The sequence below is a fragment of the Camelus bactrianus genome, chromosome 13 (assembly GCF_048773025.1).
Source record: "Camelus bactrianus isolate YW-2024 breed Bactrian camel chromosome 13, ASM4877302v1, whole genome shotgun sequence".
In the NCBI taxonomy this organism is placed as follows: Eukaryota; Metazoa; Chordata; class Mammalia; order Artiodactyla; family Camelidae; genus Camelus; species Camelus bactrianus.
In genome coordinates, this window is record NC_133551.1 from 40617374 (window position 1) to 40638128 (window position 20755).

A 20755-nucleotide genomic window follows, 5' to 3' on the forward strand; every position below is an offset into this window, starting at 1 on the left:
TCTTGCCAAGAGTGTTTAGTGAATCACCTGCTGATTTTCATGTCGGTAGGGCTGGTGCCGTGGGCTGAGCCACACTTTATGACCCTCCACTCTAGAAGACGGAGCACAAATCCTCCAGGGCCCGCTGCTGTTGAAGGAGGAGGAGGGAGGGACTGTAATATTACTGAACATTGCTGTTCTGAGGACCGCTAAGTAGCATTTCTACCACAGAGACAGAATTATTTAAAGAAGAAAGTGGAACTGGAGAATATTCTAAGCAGTTCATCAATGAGCTGGAACTCTTTATTTTAGAGACAGAAGGAACTCTAAATAGCATGCAGAGCAAGTTAAATCTGTACCCAGGGCATTTTAATAAATTTGCTAAAGGAATCAGTGTCAGCTCTTGTTATATTAGGAAAGAGGACATGTTCTTCCAAGGGGATAGTTGGCTTTTATTTGATTGAAATGCTCAGTATATTTGAACACTTGTAGTGTTGGCCCTCGGAAGTATTTCATTTGCATCATTCAGTTGTTTAATACCAGTTAGTTGTTAGTTATTAAGTGAATTGCAAAAACTATAGGACAGACTGCTGTCATCACCACAAAGACAGATGCTAAAGGTGCATCAATTCAGCACACTTACAGAGCGCCTACTGCATGCTGGGAACGGTACCAGCCGGGCTCAGGGGCTGTGAAGACCAGGAAGATACGATCCCCTGATCCAGTGAGGCAGATGGACGTGTTAGGGAGTAAGTCCGGTAGGTATCAGGTATGGAAGTGCCGTGACAGTGTGTTAAAGGCATGGTGGGATTAAAACTTGTGTCTTCTGGCCCTCAGTGTCCATCGCAGCCACAATCATCTATGCCTATGCCTGGCTGGTTCCTCTTGCACTCTGGGGTTTCCTCGTGTGGAGAAACAGCAAAGTCATGAACATTGTCTCCTATTCATTTTTGGAGATCGTGTGCGTCTATGGCTATTCACTCTTCATTTACATTCCCACGGCAGTAAGTACCACGCTTATTCTGAGTGAGGCCCTGTTCTTGGAAAATTGGTGGTGGAAAATTCAACCAGTGTCACTACTTCCAACCTAACACCAATGCATGCCTGAGAAGTACCCCTTGAATTTAGAAGTTTAGCCACATCCTTCCTTGGATCTCCAGCCCTTTGTTGGGAAAGCGTTCTCCTCCGTCTGCACGCTGCTGGTTGCATTTCTCCAGGCAGTCCTGGGACACCAGAGTGCAGTGAAGGCTCAGCTGCTGACTGGCTCCTGGGCCCTTATGAATTCACCCGCCTGGAATGAACAGATGCCTCTCTGAATGCCTCCCCCAAACCCTCCCTGCCCTCCTTTTCTTTCAGATACTGTGGATCATCCCCCAGAAAGCCGTCCGTTGGATTCTAGTCACGATTGCCCTGGGCATCTCAGGCTCTGTCTTGGCAATGACATTTTGGCCAGCTGTTCGTGAGGACAACCGACGCATCGCGTTGGCCACCGTTGTGACAATTGTGTTGCTTCACATGCTGCTTTCTGTGGGCTGCTTGGTATGGTCTCCTTCCCATGCTCTTCTGGTGCACTTTAGATGCACATGCTAAGACCTCAAGCTGTTAGACACAATGGTTGTTTAAAAACTGGCTCCATGGTGGAGAGGGATATAGCTCAGTGGTGGATCCCATGCTTGGCATGCACGAGGTCCTGGGTTCTATCCCCAGTACCTCCATTTATTTGGTTTTTTTGGAGGGAGAAATAATTACATTTATTTACTTATTTGTTTATTTTAATGGCGGTACTGGGGACTGAACCCAGGACCTCATGCATGTTAGGCACGGGCTCTACCACTGAGCTATACCACTCCCCCAGTACCTCCATTTAAAATAAAATAAAATAAAAAGATAAATAAATAAATAAACCTAATTACCCTTCCTCCACAAACAAAACAAAAGTGATACCAAGCAACACGTACTTGAAAAAAAAAGGCTCCATGAAATAAATATCATTTTAAATAGACTCTCCTAGATGAGAAGTAGTGAAGTCATGAGAATTTGATTGTCTCTGACTTTACCTAATTTCTGAAGTTTGGTTGAGATTTAGTGTCTGGCTGGCGTAAGTAGGGATGGATGAGTGTCTACACGTGGGGCTGGGGAGTGAGGGCTAGTGGAGTTCCCCCCCTGGATGGCTTTGCTGGTTTTCTGCACATAAGTAGAAAGAGTTTTGGAATTAGTATTTCATAGGTGAGAATGAAGTCAAAATAGGAAAAGGAGTTATTTTTAAGATGAACAACATTTAAAACAGTTTTTGTCTTTGCCTAGTTCTGAAACACAGACCTAGTTGCCATGCCTTTTACATGTGCCTAAGCTTTAACCCCTTGAGACACAGGACTCAGCAGAGTGACACTCTTAATGTTTGGCACTTGGAATCTCTGGGCTGATCCCTAGAATTGCTGCTCTGACCCTCCTTTGACCCTTCTGTGTGCTGAGTTAGTGTTCTTTCCTGATCACTGGCATCTTCCCATCTCTCTTTTGAATTTTTGTCCTATTATATACCTGTTTGAGAAGTTGGTGAAGAGAAGGAGGCAGGAGACAAGGCATTGCCCTGTTCAGCTCTGTAGAGGGTGGAGAGGAGCAAGGCAAATTGGGCTACGGAGCAGGGAGGTATCTTGCTATTATCATTAACTCATTTCACTTGGTACCTGGGGCCGGGCTCTTTGACCTCTTATGCCCACTACTCCCTTTGGGGGTAAATGACACTGAAGTTAGGGTTTACCTGCCCATCTTGCTACTCAGGAACTTTCTAAACGAGTGCATGATGATAAAGTAGAAAATGTACGGGGCTGGAACCGCTTAGCCCTGAGAGCCTGGGCTGGTGACATAGCTCTCAGCACCTGGTTTCCTCATGTCAGGGGGATTGATGTTTCAGGGGTTTTGTGAGACTCAATGAAATGGCTGTGAAAGCCCCTCATATACTGTGACAGTTTCTTCAGATGTAAAGAAATTATTCAAAGAGCTGTGTGTCATCAGAAGCTGTCAGGGCCAATCTGCTGCCTGTTCCTCCTTGTGCCCCAGTAACAGCAGTCCCAGGTCACAACGCTAGAGACAATGCCCTTTCACTGGTGCCTCTCCCTGGTGTCTTCCCAGCTCCCTCCTGAACTTCTTACCCACATATATATATTATACCTTGTTGAGAAGTTGGAGGAGAGAAGGAGACAGGAGGTAAGACCTTGTTCTGTTCAGTTCTAAGGGGCTCAGAGGAGTGGGGCCAGTTGGATGGTGGAGCCGGGAGGTCATTGCAGGTGTAGGACCTGCAATGGGAGGCACAGTTTCCTCTTCTCGAGGAAAGGAACTGTCTGTTTAGCCAGGGCCCTACTATGCCTGGGGTTTTGCTCCCCACGGGAGTTTGCCTCCTCCTTTCTCTTCCTGAGGAGATGCACGATGCAAGAAGGCAGAAGCAGACATTAGGAGTCGGGTTCTAGTCTCAGCTCCATCACTCCCTGCTTCTGTTAGTTCACCTCCTCATTTAGAAAAAGTAAGCATCTTACTGTTGTGAGAATGAATGCTACATACAGTTATTATCATTGGAAAGGCAGGGAGAGGAAATGGCAGGGGAGTTATTTGAGCTGAGCAGCAGTGGCTGAACCAGACAGCTTGGCCTTCTCACTCCCTCTTGGGGAACACGGATTGGTGCTTTGGCCTTAGTGCAGTGAAGCGTATGGCAGCCCTGCACCTGCTGAGGGCCCCTCGGCGCCTGTACCTGTACCCCATCTCTATGCTGGTCCTGGAACACACCTGGCAGGGATGACTAAGGAGGCACTAGGTGCATCCATGGCCAGCATGTTTGGAGATGTACCAGCCTGTGTTTGAGGTGGTTACTGCCGCTAGTAGAGGGTCTCTGTCCTAGTTTTTGTGGAATTAATGAATCATAGAAATATAACTTAGAAATTATAGGAATATATAAAAAAATTCTTTTTCCAATCCTTTCATTTTACAGATAAGACTTGTCCAAAGTCACAGTGTGAGTTACTAGCGGCGCCACGTTTAGAACCTGGGCCTCTTGGTTCATGCTGTCTGATAAGGGTTTCCTCCAGGAGCCTGGAAGAGAGTCTTCATTTCTGCATCCTGGGGGCTCCTTGGCTTAGTGCACCTGCAAGCCGACTGGAGGGGCCCCCTGCCCCTGCTCAAGTTAGGGACCGTTCTTTCCCTTCCTCAGAAAACAGCTGCCACAGTGGGCCTTGGGGAGGAAGGCTTTTAAAACGAATAGAATTGCTCTGGGGATGTGACAAACTAGAGAGAGTCTGCAGCTAGAAACTTTTTGAAACAGACTATTGAAGAGTTAACGCGAAATAGGAATTATGTCAGGGAAACTCCAGCGTGTTGTGTTGGTGCCCTCTTCCGGCTGATAGAGAGCAGAGCTGGTAAGATGGTTCTTAACTTGGTGGCTTTTTGTTTTTTTTTACCTTCCAGAAGCCCCAGCTCCAAGGGTGAGTCAGGCACAGGCAGTGGGCCCTGATTTGTTAACAGGTTCAACTGTCCTTTGAACAACCCATGTTCAGGGCTAGTGAGACTGGTGCTTTCCTGGGCTAAAGGTAGGCTTCTCAGACCCCGAGACAGGTGGGAAGATCTCCCCTGATGTTTTCCATCCACCTCCTTCTGATTTTTGACAGTTAAATTGTAGATGGTGAGTGGAAGCACTTACCAAACCTTTCATTTCCAAGCTGGGGAATTATGAGGTAAGGCCTGCCCAGCACTTTCTTCTAAAGGTCTTTATAGAAGCCGGCTGGTTTAGCGGCAGTCTGTCATCGCTCAGTTCATTAAGTATTGATTGTTTACACCGTGTGCCAGGCCCTGCTTGAGGGGCTGGTGACACAGGGACAAGAAGGACACGATCTCCGGAGGAGAGACTGTACAGCGTAGCAATCAACAGCTTGAGCTTTGGTGTCGGAAAGACCCAGCGTTGAGTCCTGGCTGTACCACTCATTAGTCTTGTGCACCTGATTGAATGACAGCCTCTCTGAGCCTCACTGTCTTCATCTGTCAGATGAGGGTAATGATAACATCCTCACCGGGTTGCTATGAAGATTAAGTGTAAGTGCTCGGTAAATGGTAGCGAAATTTAAAAAGGCACTCACAGTCGAGTAAGAGACAGACAGAAACAGAGACAGTTCAGTGTGATGACCAGTGTGGTGGGGGAAACGTAGGGGCCGCAAGAGCCCAGAGGTACTGTTAGCATGGAGTCTAGGACTTACCTGGGCCATTATTTTTTAACCCCTCTTGTGGATCTCTTTTTCTTGCAGGCCTACTTCTTTGATGCACCAGAGATGGACCACCTCCCAGCAACCACAGCTGCTCCAAACCAGACAGTTGCAGCAGCCAAGTCCCACTAAGGAAGAAAGTGAGACTTTATATTTTCATCTTCTCACTGTGAGGTACAGTAAAAACGGGCAGGTGCATCTGTGCTGTTGCTGTCAGCATCGAGAACTGAGATGGCCAGACTCTTTTATCCATCTGCATAGTTCAGTGTGGTGTGTATGCACATGACGGTCCGTGTTTGGGTGTCCCTCTTGCCAAGGCTTCAGTTGGGAAATCCACTTCATCTGGCTTTATACTCTTGGGCAACATGAACTTTAGATTCTTTGGTCAGAGGAGTTCCTGCCTTTTGGTCCCAACGTCTCCTCACCTCTCCTCCCTGCCCCCTTCCCAGCAGCATATTATGGGTTTGTTCCATGTGACTACAGTCTGGTGGTTTTTCTCAGTTTCTCTGTGACTTCTCAGGCTGGCCTCAGACCCTGAGCGTGACCCCTCTAGAATTACTCATGCATTTCTCTGAAGCTTCCCAGTTCTCATGCCGGATTTGTTCTCAGGGCCTCTTTGATGATTCCGCTATCGGTGGTTAGCTCAGGGGGTCAGAGTAAAGGAAGAGTACCACTTCCTCCACGGCTGCTCTCTCGCCTGCCTTGTGCCACCACCTCAGTGCACTGAGCCTGCAGCCGTGCTGAACTGCTTGCTGTCACTGGAACACAACCTGCCTTTGCACTTGCCAAGCCAGTTGTCTGAACTGTTCCTTCCCTTCTAGCAGTCACCACGTACCTGGGGATCCCACCACACCCTATATTGCACATCACTTTACTAGTGGTGCTTGAAACACCAGTCGTTCACAGTCCATGTGTCCATCTACCTGTCCATTTGTTCACTCATTTATTCATCCATTAATCCTGTTTGTCCTAGGGTGTCTCCCCAGCTAGACTCAGCCCCATGATAACAAGGAATGAGTGTTTCTCTATTTCTTCATTGCCCACTACATGACCTGGTATACAGTTGGTGCTCAGTAAATGTTTGTGGAATGAATGAATGAAGCCACACTCTGCACATGATCTCCTTGTGGGCCAAGAACCTTTATTTTGTAATCATGGGCTGACCTTTCTGCCCAAGCTGCTGTCCCCCAGAGCAATGGAGAGTGATGCAAAGACCAGGGACTTTAGAGTCAAATAGAATTAAAATTAAATCCCTGCTCTACGATGTGTTAGCAGTGTGCCCAGGGCAAGGGGCTTACTCACTAGGCCTCAGTTAACTTATCTGTGAAATAAGGATGATACAGTCTACAAGCATACCTCCGAGATATTGTGGGTTCAGTTCCAGACTACTGCAGTAAAGCAAATATTGCAATAAAGCAAGTCACGTGAATTTTTTGGTTTCCAAGTGCATATAAAAGTTATATTTACGCTATACTGTAGCCTATTGAGTATGCAACAGCAATATGTCTGAAAAAACAATGCACATACCTTAATTAAAAAATACTTGATTGCTAAAAGATACTAACCATCTTCTGAGCCTTCAGTGAGTCGTAGATGTAACATCAAAGATCAGAGATCATCATAACAAATACAGTAGTAATGAAAAAGTTTGAAATCCTGAGAGAATTACCAAAATGTGACACAGAAACAAGAAGTGAGCGAATGCTTTTAGGAAAATGGTCTCAATAGACTTGCTCAGTGCAGGGGTTGTCACAGACCTTCAATCTGCAAAAAGCAACAATATCTGTGAAGCACAATAAAACAAGGTATGCGTGTGTTTATAAGATTGTGGTGAAGATTAGAGATCATGTCTATAAAAGCTCCTGCACATCGTTAAGGTGCTCGGTAATAGAATCAAGCTGCTGCCCCTCCGAGTGTGGGTCAGTAATTTGTGTTGGAATTTGGCAGTTCTCACTGACTTTACTGTGACCCTTTATTTCCTTTTTCTAAGACAGGTGGAGATTTTGCCTCTTAGTTGAGGGATTTAGGTTGCTGGCCTGCAAGGTGACAAAATGTGATGGGTCAAACAGGCCCCTCTAGTGGCCCTGTTGGTAAGACAGTCCTGGCCAATGGCATGACTAGGGAGCCACTATACATGTCACAGCCCACCTTCCCCTCTTCCTTTCTTCACATGGGACGTGATGCTGGAATCAAAGAAGGTTAGAGCCCTTGGAGATGGGATGTGTGTCCCTCCTCTTTTTACAGTGAGGAAGCTGAGGCCAAGAGAGGACAGTGCCCTGCCCAGGGCCACCGCAGGTTTGGTGGCAAACTAATGTGTATATCATTGTCCATTTCACAAAACACTGTCCACTTTACTCTCATTGGCCACTCATACCATCCTTCTTGTTCCAATTGTATGAATGAGGGAGCTAGGCTTAGTAAGTTTGAGTTGACTCAGATCCCCTCCCTCTTAAAGGCAGAACTGGGACTCGAACCCAGGTCTTGGGGAACCAATTCCTGAGGTTTTTCCACTTTCCCACTTTTTAGACTGTTGGTTTTTTTGCCATGAGAACTTGCAGGCTCCTTTGCTTGCTTCTAGCTTTTTGTGGGGTGTGGAGGCCCTCCTTTGCTGGCCTACAGATGCTCTAGTTCAGAGGCCTCCACACTTCTTTGATTATGCAACCCGTCAGTTAAGAATATGAGGACTGTATTCATTATCTATTGCTGCCTAACAAGAGTGCCACACATTTAGCAGCTCACACAACACACATTTATTATCTCACCATTTCTGTGAATCAGGAACCTGGGCAAAGCTTACCTTAGTTCTCTCCTTCAGACTCTCACAGGCTGCACTCCAAGTGTTGCCTGGGCTGGGGTGTCATCTGAAAGCTGGGCTGGAGAGGATCTTCTTCCAAGCTCACACGGTTGTTGGCAGGATTCAGTTCTTTGTGGCCTGTTAGACTGACGGCCTCCTTTCTAATTGTCACCTAGAGGCTGCCCTCAGTTCCTTGCCACGTAGTCCCCTCCTATGATGACTTACTTCATCAAAGCCAGAAATGGAGATAATCAACAGAGAGTCTGTTAGGAAGATGGAAGTTACTGTCAAAGTAATGAAGTCGTGGAAATGACATCCATCACCTTTGCCGTATTCTTTTGATCAGAATCTAGTCACAAGTCTTGCCCACAGTTGGGGCGTGGGGACACACCAGGGCATGGATATCTGGAGGCAGGGATCTTTGAAGGCCGTTTTTATTTTTATTTTATTTTTTAGCTTTACTGAGATGTAATTGACAAGTAAAATTTTAAGACATTTGAAGTGTAGCTCGTGATGGTTTGCTGTACACATATGGGGTATGGAGGCCATTTTAGAGTCTGTCTGCCACAAGCACACACCTGTAGTGATATGTGTATATTTGAAGTATTTACACAGACTGTTGTCAGTCTATACAGGAACTATTAAAGCTGAACTTCTTATTTTTTGATGAAAAATAAATATTAATAGAAGGTCAAATATTTTCTTTTCACTACCTCAGTGGATAGTTTTTGGAGCCCAGTGCTTTAGAATGAGCATGTGGTAGCTTATCTGCATCACAGTTTAATTATCTGCACATTTGTCCAGCTTATCCTGCAAAAGAACTCTATTGACCGTTAGCAGAGAAGGCCTAAGGCAGGATGGTTCTTGGACTGAGGTCCGTAGGGAAGGGACTCTTATTTCACTTGAACTCCCTGGCGCTGGGCCCATTGCCCTCCTAGCACAGATAGAGCGTGTGCTTCGTTAATGTTGAGCGTGTGCTTCGTTAATGTTGAGTGAGTGGAGATGACTTTGAAAGATTAAGGCAAGAGTTAGGATGTGGGCTTTTACCAGAGGTGCCTTGGCTCACACTGAGTCCTAGATCATCATTTACTCTCGCTTAGTGTTTATTTGAGGCCACTTTATGGTCTCTTGGGCCAGGCACTGGGGACCTAGAAAATCAGATACAGTCTACCTCAATATTGGTGCCTTGGTCCCTGCGTGAAACAACTCACCAGATAAGGGCCAGGCTGTGTGAGAAGTGCCACAGCCAAGTTCTGAGTTGATGGACGCTGTGGAAGCATAGACACACTGACTCATTTGGCCTGGGCAAAGGCTTCACAGGGGGTCTTGCTTGATCCAGGTCCTGAAGGTTGAGCAGAAGCAAACTGTTGCCCATTTTCCCGAGAAGATTAGTCAACTCCCTGTGGCTTTTGGGAAGCTGAAGACTGAGGCTCTTCACTGGGACATGGTGATGCACTATAGGCTCACATCAACCAGAACCAGAAAATCTGAGCTCAGCTGTGGAGGGACAGAGGTGGAGGACCCAGTGGCCAGGGTCGCCTGGCTCTCTGCGTTGCCTCGGAACACCTGACATCGACCTGGAGAGGGGCTTTCTCAGCCTGTTCTGGAGCTGAGACTTTAGTTCCTTTCATACATTTTGGTTATGAAGGCTTCAGACCAAGTGTCCCAGGTGCTGTAAACCTTCGGAGAGTCAGAAGCTGACATCTGGGAAGAGCCTGGCCCTCAGGGCCCTTGCAGACCTTCCATCCTGATTTACACAGATTCGATACCTCTGAGCTTTGCTCAGGTCTATAACCTTGGATGTGAGTGTCTCCATTTGGGTGTCAAGTCTCTAAATGAGATAGTGATAAACAGTTTCTTTGGAGCCTCCCTGGCAGAAGCATCAATTGCTTTGCCAATGAGAGGGGCTGTCCAGAGCCCCGAGCACTGCAGATTTATGAGCTGGCTGTGCCTCCCACTGTAATCTCTGGGCTCCCAGCTTTCACTGAAAAAGAATGGCTTCTAATCTCAAAGATAACCTTCCTCTTGTAAATCTGCGCATTGGAGGACTCCACCTGGAAGGGATTACTGGGGGAGCATTACCGCTTCTCTCCCTGGGACCTCAGGATCATTGGGGAGCCTCCAATTACTTATCATCAGGGAAGCTATCCCTACATAAGCCACTGAGATATTATAAAGAACATCTGCTTTCTTCTTTCCTTCCTTCCTTCCTTCTTTCTTTCCTGTTTTGTATTAACTTACAGCTGGAGGGCCAGTGCCATTTCTTCTCTGAGCCAAGACCCTGGGGAATCTAGGGAGTCTAACTTTGGCTTGAGGGATGGAATATCTAAAGGGCCACATCCAGGTTGGGGCTGTCTTCCCAGGGCCGTGGTGAGTGGCCCTGTCCCAAGAAGGAGGAGGGCAGCCAACAGATAATTATACTGCAGCATGCTAAGGGCTTTAATAAGAGATGAGCCAAGGGCTTCCGGGGACTCCTGTGTAATTAAAACCCTCCTGACTTGATAGACAGGGTTTATATGCAATTATCCTTTCACTCCCTCATGTCAAGAGTTCGTTTTATAAACCAAAGCTGCAAATGTTTTTACTAGGTTTATACACATCAGTTCTTTTATTCTGAAATCAGCTTTGGCTCAATGCTATAATCCCCTTTAACACAGCATCCAGCTGCATGACTCTACACCACAGCGAACACTTTTCTCTACAGCCCCTCATTCTTTCCCATAACATGTCTGAAATCTCCCTGCCCAGAGAATCCATCTTCAGTTCCTAGGCTATTTCCTTCTCAGTTTTTCTTCTTTGTTCCTTTTCTTTCAGGAAAATTAGGGGAACCTGGGAGGGCAAGTGGGTCAACCCAATAACTTTTCATTCTCTTATTCGACTTATTTAGTGGAAAATTTTAAACCTAGGCAAAAGTAGAGTGAATGGTGTAATGAAGCCCCATGTGCCCCTCCCCTCACTCACTTTCAGCAGTCATCAACTCATGGCCAGTCTTGTTGCATCCACATACTCACCTACACCCCACATCTTTCCCCTGTATTCTCTAAGCAAATCTAGAGCGTCCTATTATTTCATCCATAAATACTTAAAATTCTGTGTCTATGAGAGATACTCTGTTCAAAACCAAACCAAAATACCATAAGCACATCTAAAAAATTGTAACTCTTTAATATCAAATATATTTCAGTGTTTGAATTTCATATTGCAGTTCAGTGATGTATCTCTTTTTTTTGTATATATATTTTTATTGAAGTATAGTCAGTTTACAATATTATGTCAATTTCTGGTGTACAGCATAATGCTTCAGTCATACATGAACATATATATATTCATTTTCATATTCTTTTTCACCATAAGTTACTATAAGATACTGAATATAGTTCCCTGTGCTATACAGTATAAACTTGTTGTTTATCTATTTTATATATATTAGTTAGTATCTGCAAATCTCGATCTCCCAATTTATCCCTTCCTACCGCCTTCCCCCACTAGTTTGTTTTCTATGTCTGTGAATCTGTTTATATTTTGTAAATAAGTCCATTTGTCTTTTTTTTTAGATTCCACATATGAGTGATAGCGTATCGTATTTTTCTTTCTCTTTCTGGCTTACTTCACTTAGAATGACAATCTTCAGGTCTACCCATTTTGCTGCAAATGACATTATTTTATTCTTTTTTATGACTGAGTAGTATTCCATTGTATAAATATACCACAACTTCCTTATCCAGTCATCTGTCAAAGGACATTTAGATTGTCTTAAATGCTTTTTAAATTAGAGAGTCCTACTCCATCTTTCTCTTTCTCTTTCCCTTTGCCATTTACTTGTTGAAAAATCATTTAACCTATAGTTTTTCACTGTCTGGATTTTGCTGACTGTACCTCCATGGTATCATTTAACAGGTAGCTCGGTCCTCTGTTTTCTTTGAGTTGATGGTTGTATCTAAAAGGTTTGATCAGATTCAGATTTGACTTTTTTCTTTCGGCAAGACTACTTGATATGTGCTGTTAAGTTCTTCTATCCATAAACTAATATTCTTATTATCTCTCTGCCTTTTTTATATTAGCAGCCATTAATAAGCCACATCTAGACCCATCAATTCATTAGGGGTTTCAAAATGGTGATATTTCACTTCTATCTTCCCTTCTATGAACTAGAATATTTCTTTGTTAGGAATTTCCCTTCCTCTACCTGGGTGTCCGGTGGCATAGTTTATGTAAGAAAAGCAAGGTAAATGATTTTTTTTCCTCTTTATTTACCTACTTCCAAAATTGTAGTTGGCTTACTAGCACTTTGCAGCGATGACCAGTTAGCTTCAGCTCATTGCAAATATTATGCTTACTGATGCTCAAATTGTCCTATATTTAGCCATGGGGAACCTCTTCAGGTTGGCCCCTTAGTCCTGTTGGCACAGTCATAGGAGTTTCTGATAACTGCCTTGCTATCTGTTATGGCCAAATGTTCTGGGCTCATTTTGGACTTTCCCTGTCCCAGACCCAGACTGAGCCATTTCTCTAAAGAGTCTTGGTTCCATTCAGTGGGGAAATAGTATTTCCGAGTCACAGTCTGGATGCTAGTGGTAGTCACTGCAATTGGTCATCATTTTCAGGCCTGAATTTCAGTTCTCAGAGATAGGAAATATGATTGTTGTTTGCTTGCTTTTTTTTTAAAGAACAGTATATTTTCAGTTCCTACTGATACTTTCAATTCCTATTTTGTACTACAGGGTTCTTACAAAACTGCTTTTATCTTATTTTCGTATCTCCTTTCTCCTCTACTGAGCATCTCACTTCTCAGTGACATCATCAGTGAGAGAATTGGGCTATCACATACTGATCTGTTTTACCCCACTGTGCACTCCCAGTGATCTAGCAGTAACAGTACCAACACTACCACTAATGCCTGGAAATGTTACTTTAAAATCTTCGAGGGTTTGTTTTTTTTTTTTAAGTTTAGAATGCCCTTTTCTTTCCCTTGTCTGCTTGGGAACTTCCTGTTTATTCTTCAGGACCCACTTGAGATACTTTCTTCTTGGTGAAGTTTGGCTTTACTTCTCCAGGTAATATTCCTTACTTACTTCTCTGGGCTCTGCTACAGCTCTTTGTTTGTTTCTCTCTTATGGCAATTTTCTTATTAACTGTAACCTGATAGACTGAGAGTTCTTTGAGATTTATTTACCAATATAGGCCCAGCACTCAGCAGGCATTTGGAGAAAGCTTGATTTCAACAAGTGAGGATTATATACATACCATGCGGCACTCAAAACTTTCCTGGGATATTTTGCCAACTTACTTGGAAATTCTTGTTTATTCATTGAAGACCCAGTCTGTGCTAGATGCTGGGCTACTGGTGAACAGTGGAGATAGGTCCTTACTTTCCCTGATTTTGCACCCCAATTTTATATCTCCTGCATCACACAGACTAGCAGGCCTTACTAAATTAAAGAGAGAATCGTTACTTTGGGAACTTCTGGTTGAAACACTCCAGGTCAGACAGTGGTGACATTGTCCAGGCTTGGATGCAGGGAGGGGGCCAGGAAGGAAGCAGAGCATGCCTGTGCCACAGGGGGCCACCAAGGTGGGGAGCTAGCAGTGGCCAGGAGTCAGGTCTCAGGCCTGGAAGAGGTGAGGGAGTCCTGGCTGATGGTGAGATCATGGACCAAATCTGACACAAAGGATGGTATCATCTTCCTTGCTACCCTCAGCCTAAGCCCCAGGAATTCCCAGCCTCTGCCCTGCAGGCCACCTATGAAAAGTTGGCAGCAGGAAAGGGAATTTTTCTGCCTTCATGTCCTCCTCCAGTCTTGACATTAATTTGGACCAGACAGCTAGAAAGACGAGAGAGAAACAGAATACATATTTATGAAAATAAAACCTTTAGTGCCTGCCCTGTGCGCTGGTTTGTCCCTAACTTTATTTAGCAGTTTAGAAACTGGAGCGATGTTTACCAGGCAGCCAATCAGGACTTTAGGTTCCTCCACTCCAGCAGATTACAGCATCCACCCTCCAACCACTTTTCACAGATATTTTGTTGGCATTTTTTCCCTTTTCTGGAGCCAGTAGATGAAGACACACATCCCCGGCCTCAGGTTCACCTTCCTGGGGTGCTCAGATGCTGACGTCATGTTGTGACACTTCCCCTGATGAGGTCGCCACGGAGGCCTGGCTCGTTCTCTTAGGGGGAAGGCCATGCATTAGGAACCCCTTCTTTAATCTCCCCTGGACTTGACCATATCTCTAGCCTCTCTTTCCAAGGTCTCATCTCTTACAAATCCTCAACTAGGTTTACAGACAGATGCCTCAAATTCATTATGTTCAAAACTAAACTCATCCCCACAACAGCTGGAGCCTCCTTATATTTTCCTGTCTCTGTGAATGGCACTACCATCCACACCACCCTGACTTCAGACTAAGTTAGATTCTTTATCATACCCTCTCATGGTATCTCACAGCTATAATTACATAAAGAATGTTTTATGTATTTGTTTCCCCTGTACTTTCCCCTGCTAGACTGTAAGTTTCTTGAGAGTTGGGACCATATCTGCCTCATTCATCACTGTACCCAGTCCCTGGCACGTGAGTCCTCCGTCACTATTTGTTAGCTAAATTAAGAAATCTACCTAGTTACCCAAGCTGGGAACTTCCATCAGTGCAGATTCCTCCCTCTTATCGTCCATGTTTTACCTGTCAGAAGACTTGTCTACTCTACCTCTGAAATACTTCTTAAATCTGTCCTATTAGTACCATACCCAGCATTCAGGACCCAATCATCTCACATTTGGACTGTGGGAATAACTTGATGGGATTCTCTGTCTCTTTTCTTTTCCTCCTTCCAAACCATCCTATATGTAGCTATAGGGGGTCCGTGAAAGTGTATAAATCTAGTTGCGCCTTTGACTGTGTCACTCTTCTATGTAAAAAGGTTGTTTTTTGTTTTTTGCCTCCTATTGTCTAAAGAAGTAAATCCAAACTCCCTGGATTTCCAAGATCTACCCCTAATCTATCTGCCCTACCTCATATCCTGCCAGTGTCCCCTGTATAACCTTATGTTTCAAGAACTACAAACAGCTCTCCTGTTCCCAATTGTTTTTATGTCCCTCCATATTTACTTTTATCTTTCCTCCTCTAGCACCAAACACAGGGCAGTCACAAAGAAGAGAGAAAGGAGGGTGGGGGAAGGTAGCTTTGGGATCTGTGTCAGAGAAAGTCACTGGGTTTCCAAAGAAATAGAGGAAAACTTTAAAAATTGTCATCTCCCCTCCAACAGTGAGTCTTCCAAGGGCATCTAAATCAGGGCTCAAGTCTCTAGGTTTGGGGAGCTGGTGGCAGCAGACTTCTCTGGTGTTGAACTTACAGCTCTGAATCCTTTCTGTATGGGGGAATCTTTACCTTGAAAGTTACTCTTTTTGTTTTTCAGTTCTATTTGAGGGGTTTTGGTGTGGTTCTTTTGGACATGGGCTTCCACAACAGGGAAGCAGAGTGACCAAAGCCAGCAGGAGAATGATGGAATGAATGGTCCCAGCCCGCAACATCGGGACGGTGCCCACACTGAAGCCTAGTCACCTGTTTAACAAACAGAAGTTAAATATCGTTGAGTACACGTGTCCTTCAGCTGTTCTTTCTCACCTGTGCATTGTCATTGTGACTGTGCGCTGATCTGGAGTGAAGTATGGGGCAGGTGTCGGCTGCTCCAGTGCCCTGCACTCGCCTCTCACAGTCACGTGGTGTGCTTCGCTCCAGGTTCGCCCTTCATCCCTGAAATGGATCTGTCCTTACTCGGATATCTTTTCTCTGGAGTGTGTATGGATTACCTAGGTGATCCTCTGCTCCCTTTTGCATCCTCAAGTGGCCAAACAATGTGAACTTTGGTTGGGATTCATTGGGAGCCTGAAAATGTGTCTTTGGTGATCCGATACTGGCCAACTGAACCTAAGGGTTGCAAAATAAATACCTCACATTATGTCTGTGTTTGTCCTTTGTGACTTTGATTTCAGGTTCTTCCCTGATGTTTTATCTTCAGCCTGCTGGAGGCTGCTGGGAGTCTGATTTAATGTGCTAGGACTTGGGGTGTGGGGGTTAAAATGGACATCAGAATTTTTTCCCCTCTAAGTACGGAACAGTAGGTTTAAAGAACTTGCTTACTTATAACCTATTTTGACATACAGATTTTAGAAAATTCTTTTAGGGCCCTCTGAGTACCTCTTCAAGGTGGCAGGGCTTCTTGGCTAGAGTGCTTAAAAGGGAGAAACCAGTGATACCTCAGAGATACTCTGCTACACTTTTTATTCAAAATGCACACCATCTTGGAGGCTGAGTTTCTGCCAGCTCAGGATTGCTGATTCCCCACTGTGTCTGTTGTCCTCTTCAGGACAGGAGTTCCCTGTGTATTTCTGACACAACTACGAAGACATATTTGGACTTAAAAGGCTGACCACACAGATAAAGGAAGATGCACACAAATCCAGGCTACGGTGAGCTTAACGTCACCTTGGCAAACCTCCCATCAAATGCTGAATATCACCCCCATTAACTTATTCAACAAATACATATTATGCACCTACAATGTGCTGCTGATCACCATTCTAGGTACTCGGGCAGCGAACAAAACAGAAAAAAACCCCGGTTCCTGTGGATTCTATAGTCCAGTGATCACTGCTAAGGGATGACCAGCCTCAGCCTCTCCAAGGCAGCCATTTCCCCCTGAACTGCTCTTGCTCTTAGAAGCGTCTCTGCAGCTTTCACTGGGTGGTTCAAGCGCTAACCCTGGGCCCTCAGACCAGGTCTGAACTTCTTTCCTTTTGTTAACTTCAGGTCTTTGAAAACAGCTGTTCGATATCCCCTGAGTCTTCTCCAGCTAAATATTTCTTTTGTCTTCAAGGGCTCTTCAAAGAACTTGGTATTCATACTTTCCAGTCTGAACTGGTGCCCCAGCTCACTCTTTCCTTAATACTTAACTCCTACTGCCCAAGACAGTGATTCTTATACATGTGGATCCTGTGAATTCCCCTGTGCAAGCCATCTGCAACCTCCCCTTCCTATCTCTTACCAAAAGTGACAGAATTTTTCTCCTACTGAAGAACAGAAGCATATTGTGAAATAATAAGAAATATATATAAACCGGTTTCTGCCCCAGTTCCTGACACAGAACCCCTAAGACCCTTGTCATCTCCTGAGTGACAGGAGTATCTGACAGAGTTCCTAAATTCCTTGGAATTTCCTGGGGACTAGAGTATTTTTGGATCTAGTTAGGAGACTCTTGGGAACTCCTGGACGGAGCTGGTCACCAGAAAGATCAAGCCATGATTAGAAGCTTGAAAATTTCATCCCCACCTCCCATTCTCTGGAGAGAAGTGAGGGGCTGGAAATAGGGTTACTAATCAATCATACCTATGTGATGAAACCCCCATAAAACCCCAAAGGAACGGGGTTCAGAGACCTTCTGGTTTGGTGAATACATCCATGTGCTGGGAAGGTGGCACACCCTCAACTCCAGATGGGCACCAGCTCCTCCACATGGGACCCTTCCAGACCTCACCGTATGTATCTCTTCCTCTGTCCTTTCATTTGTGTCTTTTAAAATGCTCTTTGTAATTAATCAGCAATGGTAGATTAACTGTTTTCCTGGATTCTGTGAACAGATTGTCAAACCCAAAGAAGGGGTTGTGGGACCCTCCAATTTGTAGCCAAGTCAGACAGAAGTCATGGGTAAACTGGGGACCCACTGCTTGCAATTGGCATTTGAAGTAGGGGACAATCTTGTTGACCCACAGGTTCTGCACTAATTTTAGACAGTATCAAAATTGTTTAGTGTGGAAAATACACACATCTGGTCACAGAAGTGCTGTAAGTGTTCAAGTAGAGGAAAACAGTCATTTTTTTCCCCCCAGGCACATATAATTATCTGAACTTGAAGGGGAAATTAGTTACTTCTAAATATTTTTAAGTGTGGTATGACTGGTACATTTTTCCAAAAATATGTTTAGAGATTTTATGATACAGTGGTCATAATTTAATTTTTAAGTAAGGATTTTAGACACAACCAGCATCATAAATTAGCACCAACATCTCATGAAAGAGAGGACATCGTAATATCTAATAATCTGGAAGGGCATAATCTCAGTACTAAAAATTTGAATAAATTTAGCTTATGAAAACCCAACTACGTTGTGCATTCTTTCTCACTTACCAAGTATCAGTGAAAACTTCACAAACCAACCAGCCTCACCCTTTCGGAAGCCACTGCTCTTGGGACCCCCATGTAGCATTATGAATTGCATTCAGCTGTAAAAGAACCTGGAAAAGCAGTGGTTTAAACAAACTAGCAGTTTCATTTTTCTCACGTAAATGGAAGTTTAGGGATAGTCCCGGGTTAACACGGCTGCTTCATGAGGCCATCAGGGAATCTGCCTTCTATCTTTTAATGTTCTTCTGCTCAACAGTCTTTAGCATAAATTTGTCATCCTCTGGTCCCAAGATGTGTGCTTCTTTCTCCAGCAAAGTGTAGGCAGTGAGGAGTCCAGCTCTAAGTCAAAAACCTATCTGTGAGATTTCAGGCCCAACCATAGGCAGTTACAAAGCTTTACCCATGGGCCTCCTGGGAAGGCCCACACCAGACAGGTACACAGCCCATGCACTGCGCTCTCTGAGGGAAGTTGCAGTCAAGGATTTTGGCCCCACCCCTACCATCACCCAGCCTTAGCCCAGGCTCCTTTTGGAGAGAAGGGGAGGCCCTAGCCATGGCCTCTGTTAGGTGCCTCTGCAGAGACCTACTTATTGGGGTAGAAGGGCAAAGAAGGGGCCTTGAAATGTGTCCTCCTTGAATGCTGACTCAGTACGTAGTACTTTTCTACTCCTCGCCCTGCCCCCCTCCTCCCAGCCTCCTGGGTCTGCAACATGGCAGGAGCATTTTGGTTAGGGATCCTCCAGCAGTGATACAATCCTGGCATCTGCACTTATCCACCTGACTCTTGCCTGGCACTGTTCCAGGGAGAAAAATGGGACATTAGGGGGGCCAGCACTTTCTCCTGTTTAGTCTCTTGCTTATACTGTCACAGTAGATGAGTAAAGCTTTGATTGTTAGTTTCATTTTCACTACCCTACACAGACACCTGGCAGCTCAGCTTCTGATGGGCAGGAAGATGGCAAAGGGCAAAAGGAGTTGGCCAGTTGAACTGATCTGTCTTTTGATGGGCTTTCTCCACAGCCCCACTGCTGTCTTATGTTTATATCTGATTGGTCAGAACTGGATCACAGGATCATCTCTAGCTGCAAGGGAGGCTGGGAAATGCTCTTTAGCTGGGCACACTGCCATCCCAAGTGAAACCAAAATGGGTTTTGGATGGATAACTATTACATCTTGGAATCCTCTACTTTTAGAAAAGTTAGTGGGTGGTGATTTGTCCATCATCTGTTTGATTTCACTGGTTGGCACTGTATAAAGGATTGAGAGAAAAGAATTCTGGGAATACAGGAGTGACATTTTATAATCTTCCTGAATTCTCCCATAAAAAAATAATAAACAGAGTAACTGGGCTAGCAAAACCAAAAACCTTTGGATATCTATAACAAAACTGGGTGACAAGATAGCAACCCAAACCCCAAAATTCATGTAGGTGGAAACCACTGGCAGCTCAAAGAATTGTGTTATCAGCATTTTTGTGGAAAGAAGCAGAGGGAAGCAAAGAGTGCCTAAGAAATATGAAAATAAGAGAACCTCAAAATAGACAACAGGTGCTCCCTGGAAAGTACATGGACCAATAGGAGATCAGCAGCAGGAACTGATGGGTGGGTGGTTGTATGACCAAGTCTCCAGCTGATGAGTGCAAGGGGGCCCAGAGTGAGGTCTGAAGAAGCTGGAGCAGCCCAGATCCTGTGAACCCTCAAAACCAGCCAAAGTATCTTTCCAGGACACCAGACTAGAAACTGTGGAGAATAGATTAGAAATAGGGTAGGCCAGGGAAATTTGGGGCAAAGGAAAGGGAAGTCCAGATGAGAATGGGGGAGGGGAACAGAGCCAGGAGATCTCAGAAATTATGAAGCCATACTTTTGAACACTTCATGAAAACACAGAAAAGGAATCATAGGGCCTTGGATTTAGCAAAGCTATCCTAACTCACCCCTCCAACTAAATGTGCAGGAAAACTAATTTTATATAAAAATGAGCAACAGAAAGGACTGCAGTCAAATCTCTAATGAAGTTATTATAAGAAAAATGAGAACAAGGAGCAGAAAAACATCCCTAATGAAATGAATGCATTCCAGAAAGACATGCCCACAAAACCAGATAAAAACTGTAACTTAATATTTCAAAATGAGCTAAAGTAGTTTAAGGAAATAGTATAAGATATGAAAAAAAATCACAAGTCAGAATTAGAAAGTAGAAATTAGGTAATCAAACTCAGGAAAGAATTGGAAATAAAAGGGAAAACTAATTTCACAAATGAAGACTGAACTAGAAGGAATATCAGAGGAACATAGCTTTTGCACAATGGATAATGCCTTAAGGGAATAAAAAGTGAAAAGAAGGAAAAAATTTAAATTCTAGAATGAGTAAAGAAAAATCTGAGAATTCAAGAGAAAAATGACAAATATAGAAGCTGGCAAGAGTATCTAAAACTATTATACATGTCTTTGAAAGAGGGGAAAAAATGAGGCAATGGAATAGAAATATTATTTAAAAACTGTAATTAAAAAAAAGCTTTCCTGAAAAAAATTTAAAAGACTCAATGCTGAGTACAGAAAAAGCATA

General features: G+C 44.3%; 1 protein-coding gene across 4 annotated transcripts in view; it reads left to right on the forward strand.

Annotated features, from left to right (window-relative positions):
• The window catches only part of YIPF1 (Yip1 domain family member 1), a 28945-nt gene extending 12978 nt beyond the window's left edge, over nucleotides 1-15967 (forward strand). For 3 of the 4 annotated variants that reach the window (XM_010951763.3, XM_010951767.3, XM_010951766.3), the window contains 4 exons: nucleotides 817-983; nucleotides 1336-1518; nucleotides 5262-5393; nucleotides 15425-15967. In XM_010951763.3, coding sequence (XP_010950065.1) covers nucleotides 817-983; nucleotides 1336-1518; nucleotides 5262-5351 — 440 coding nt within the window. In that variant the 3' untranslated portion in view covers nucleotides 5352-5393; nucleotides 15425-15967. The remainder of the gene's footprint in view (nucleotides 1-816; nucleotides 984-1335; nucleotides 1519-5261; nucleotides 5394-15424) is intronic. The other variant, XM_074376438.1, reaches the window with a different exon arrangement.
• The last annotated feature ends 4788 nt before the right edge of the window (nucleotides 15968-20755 follow it).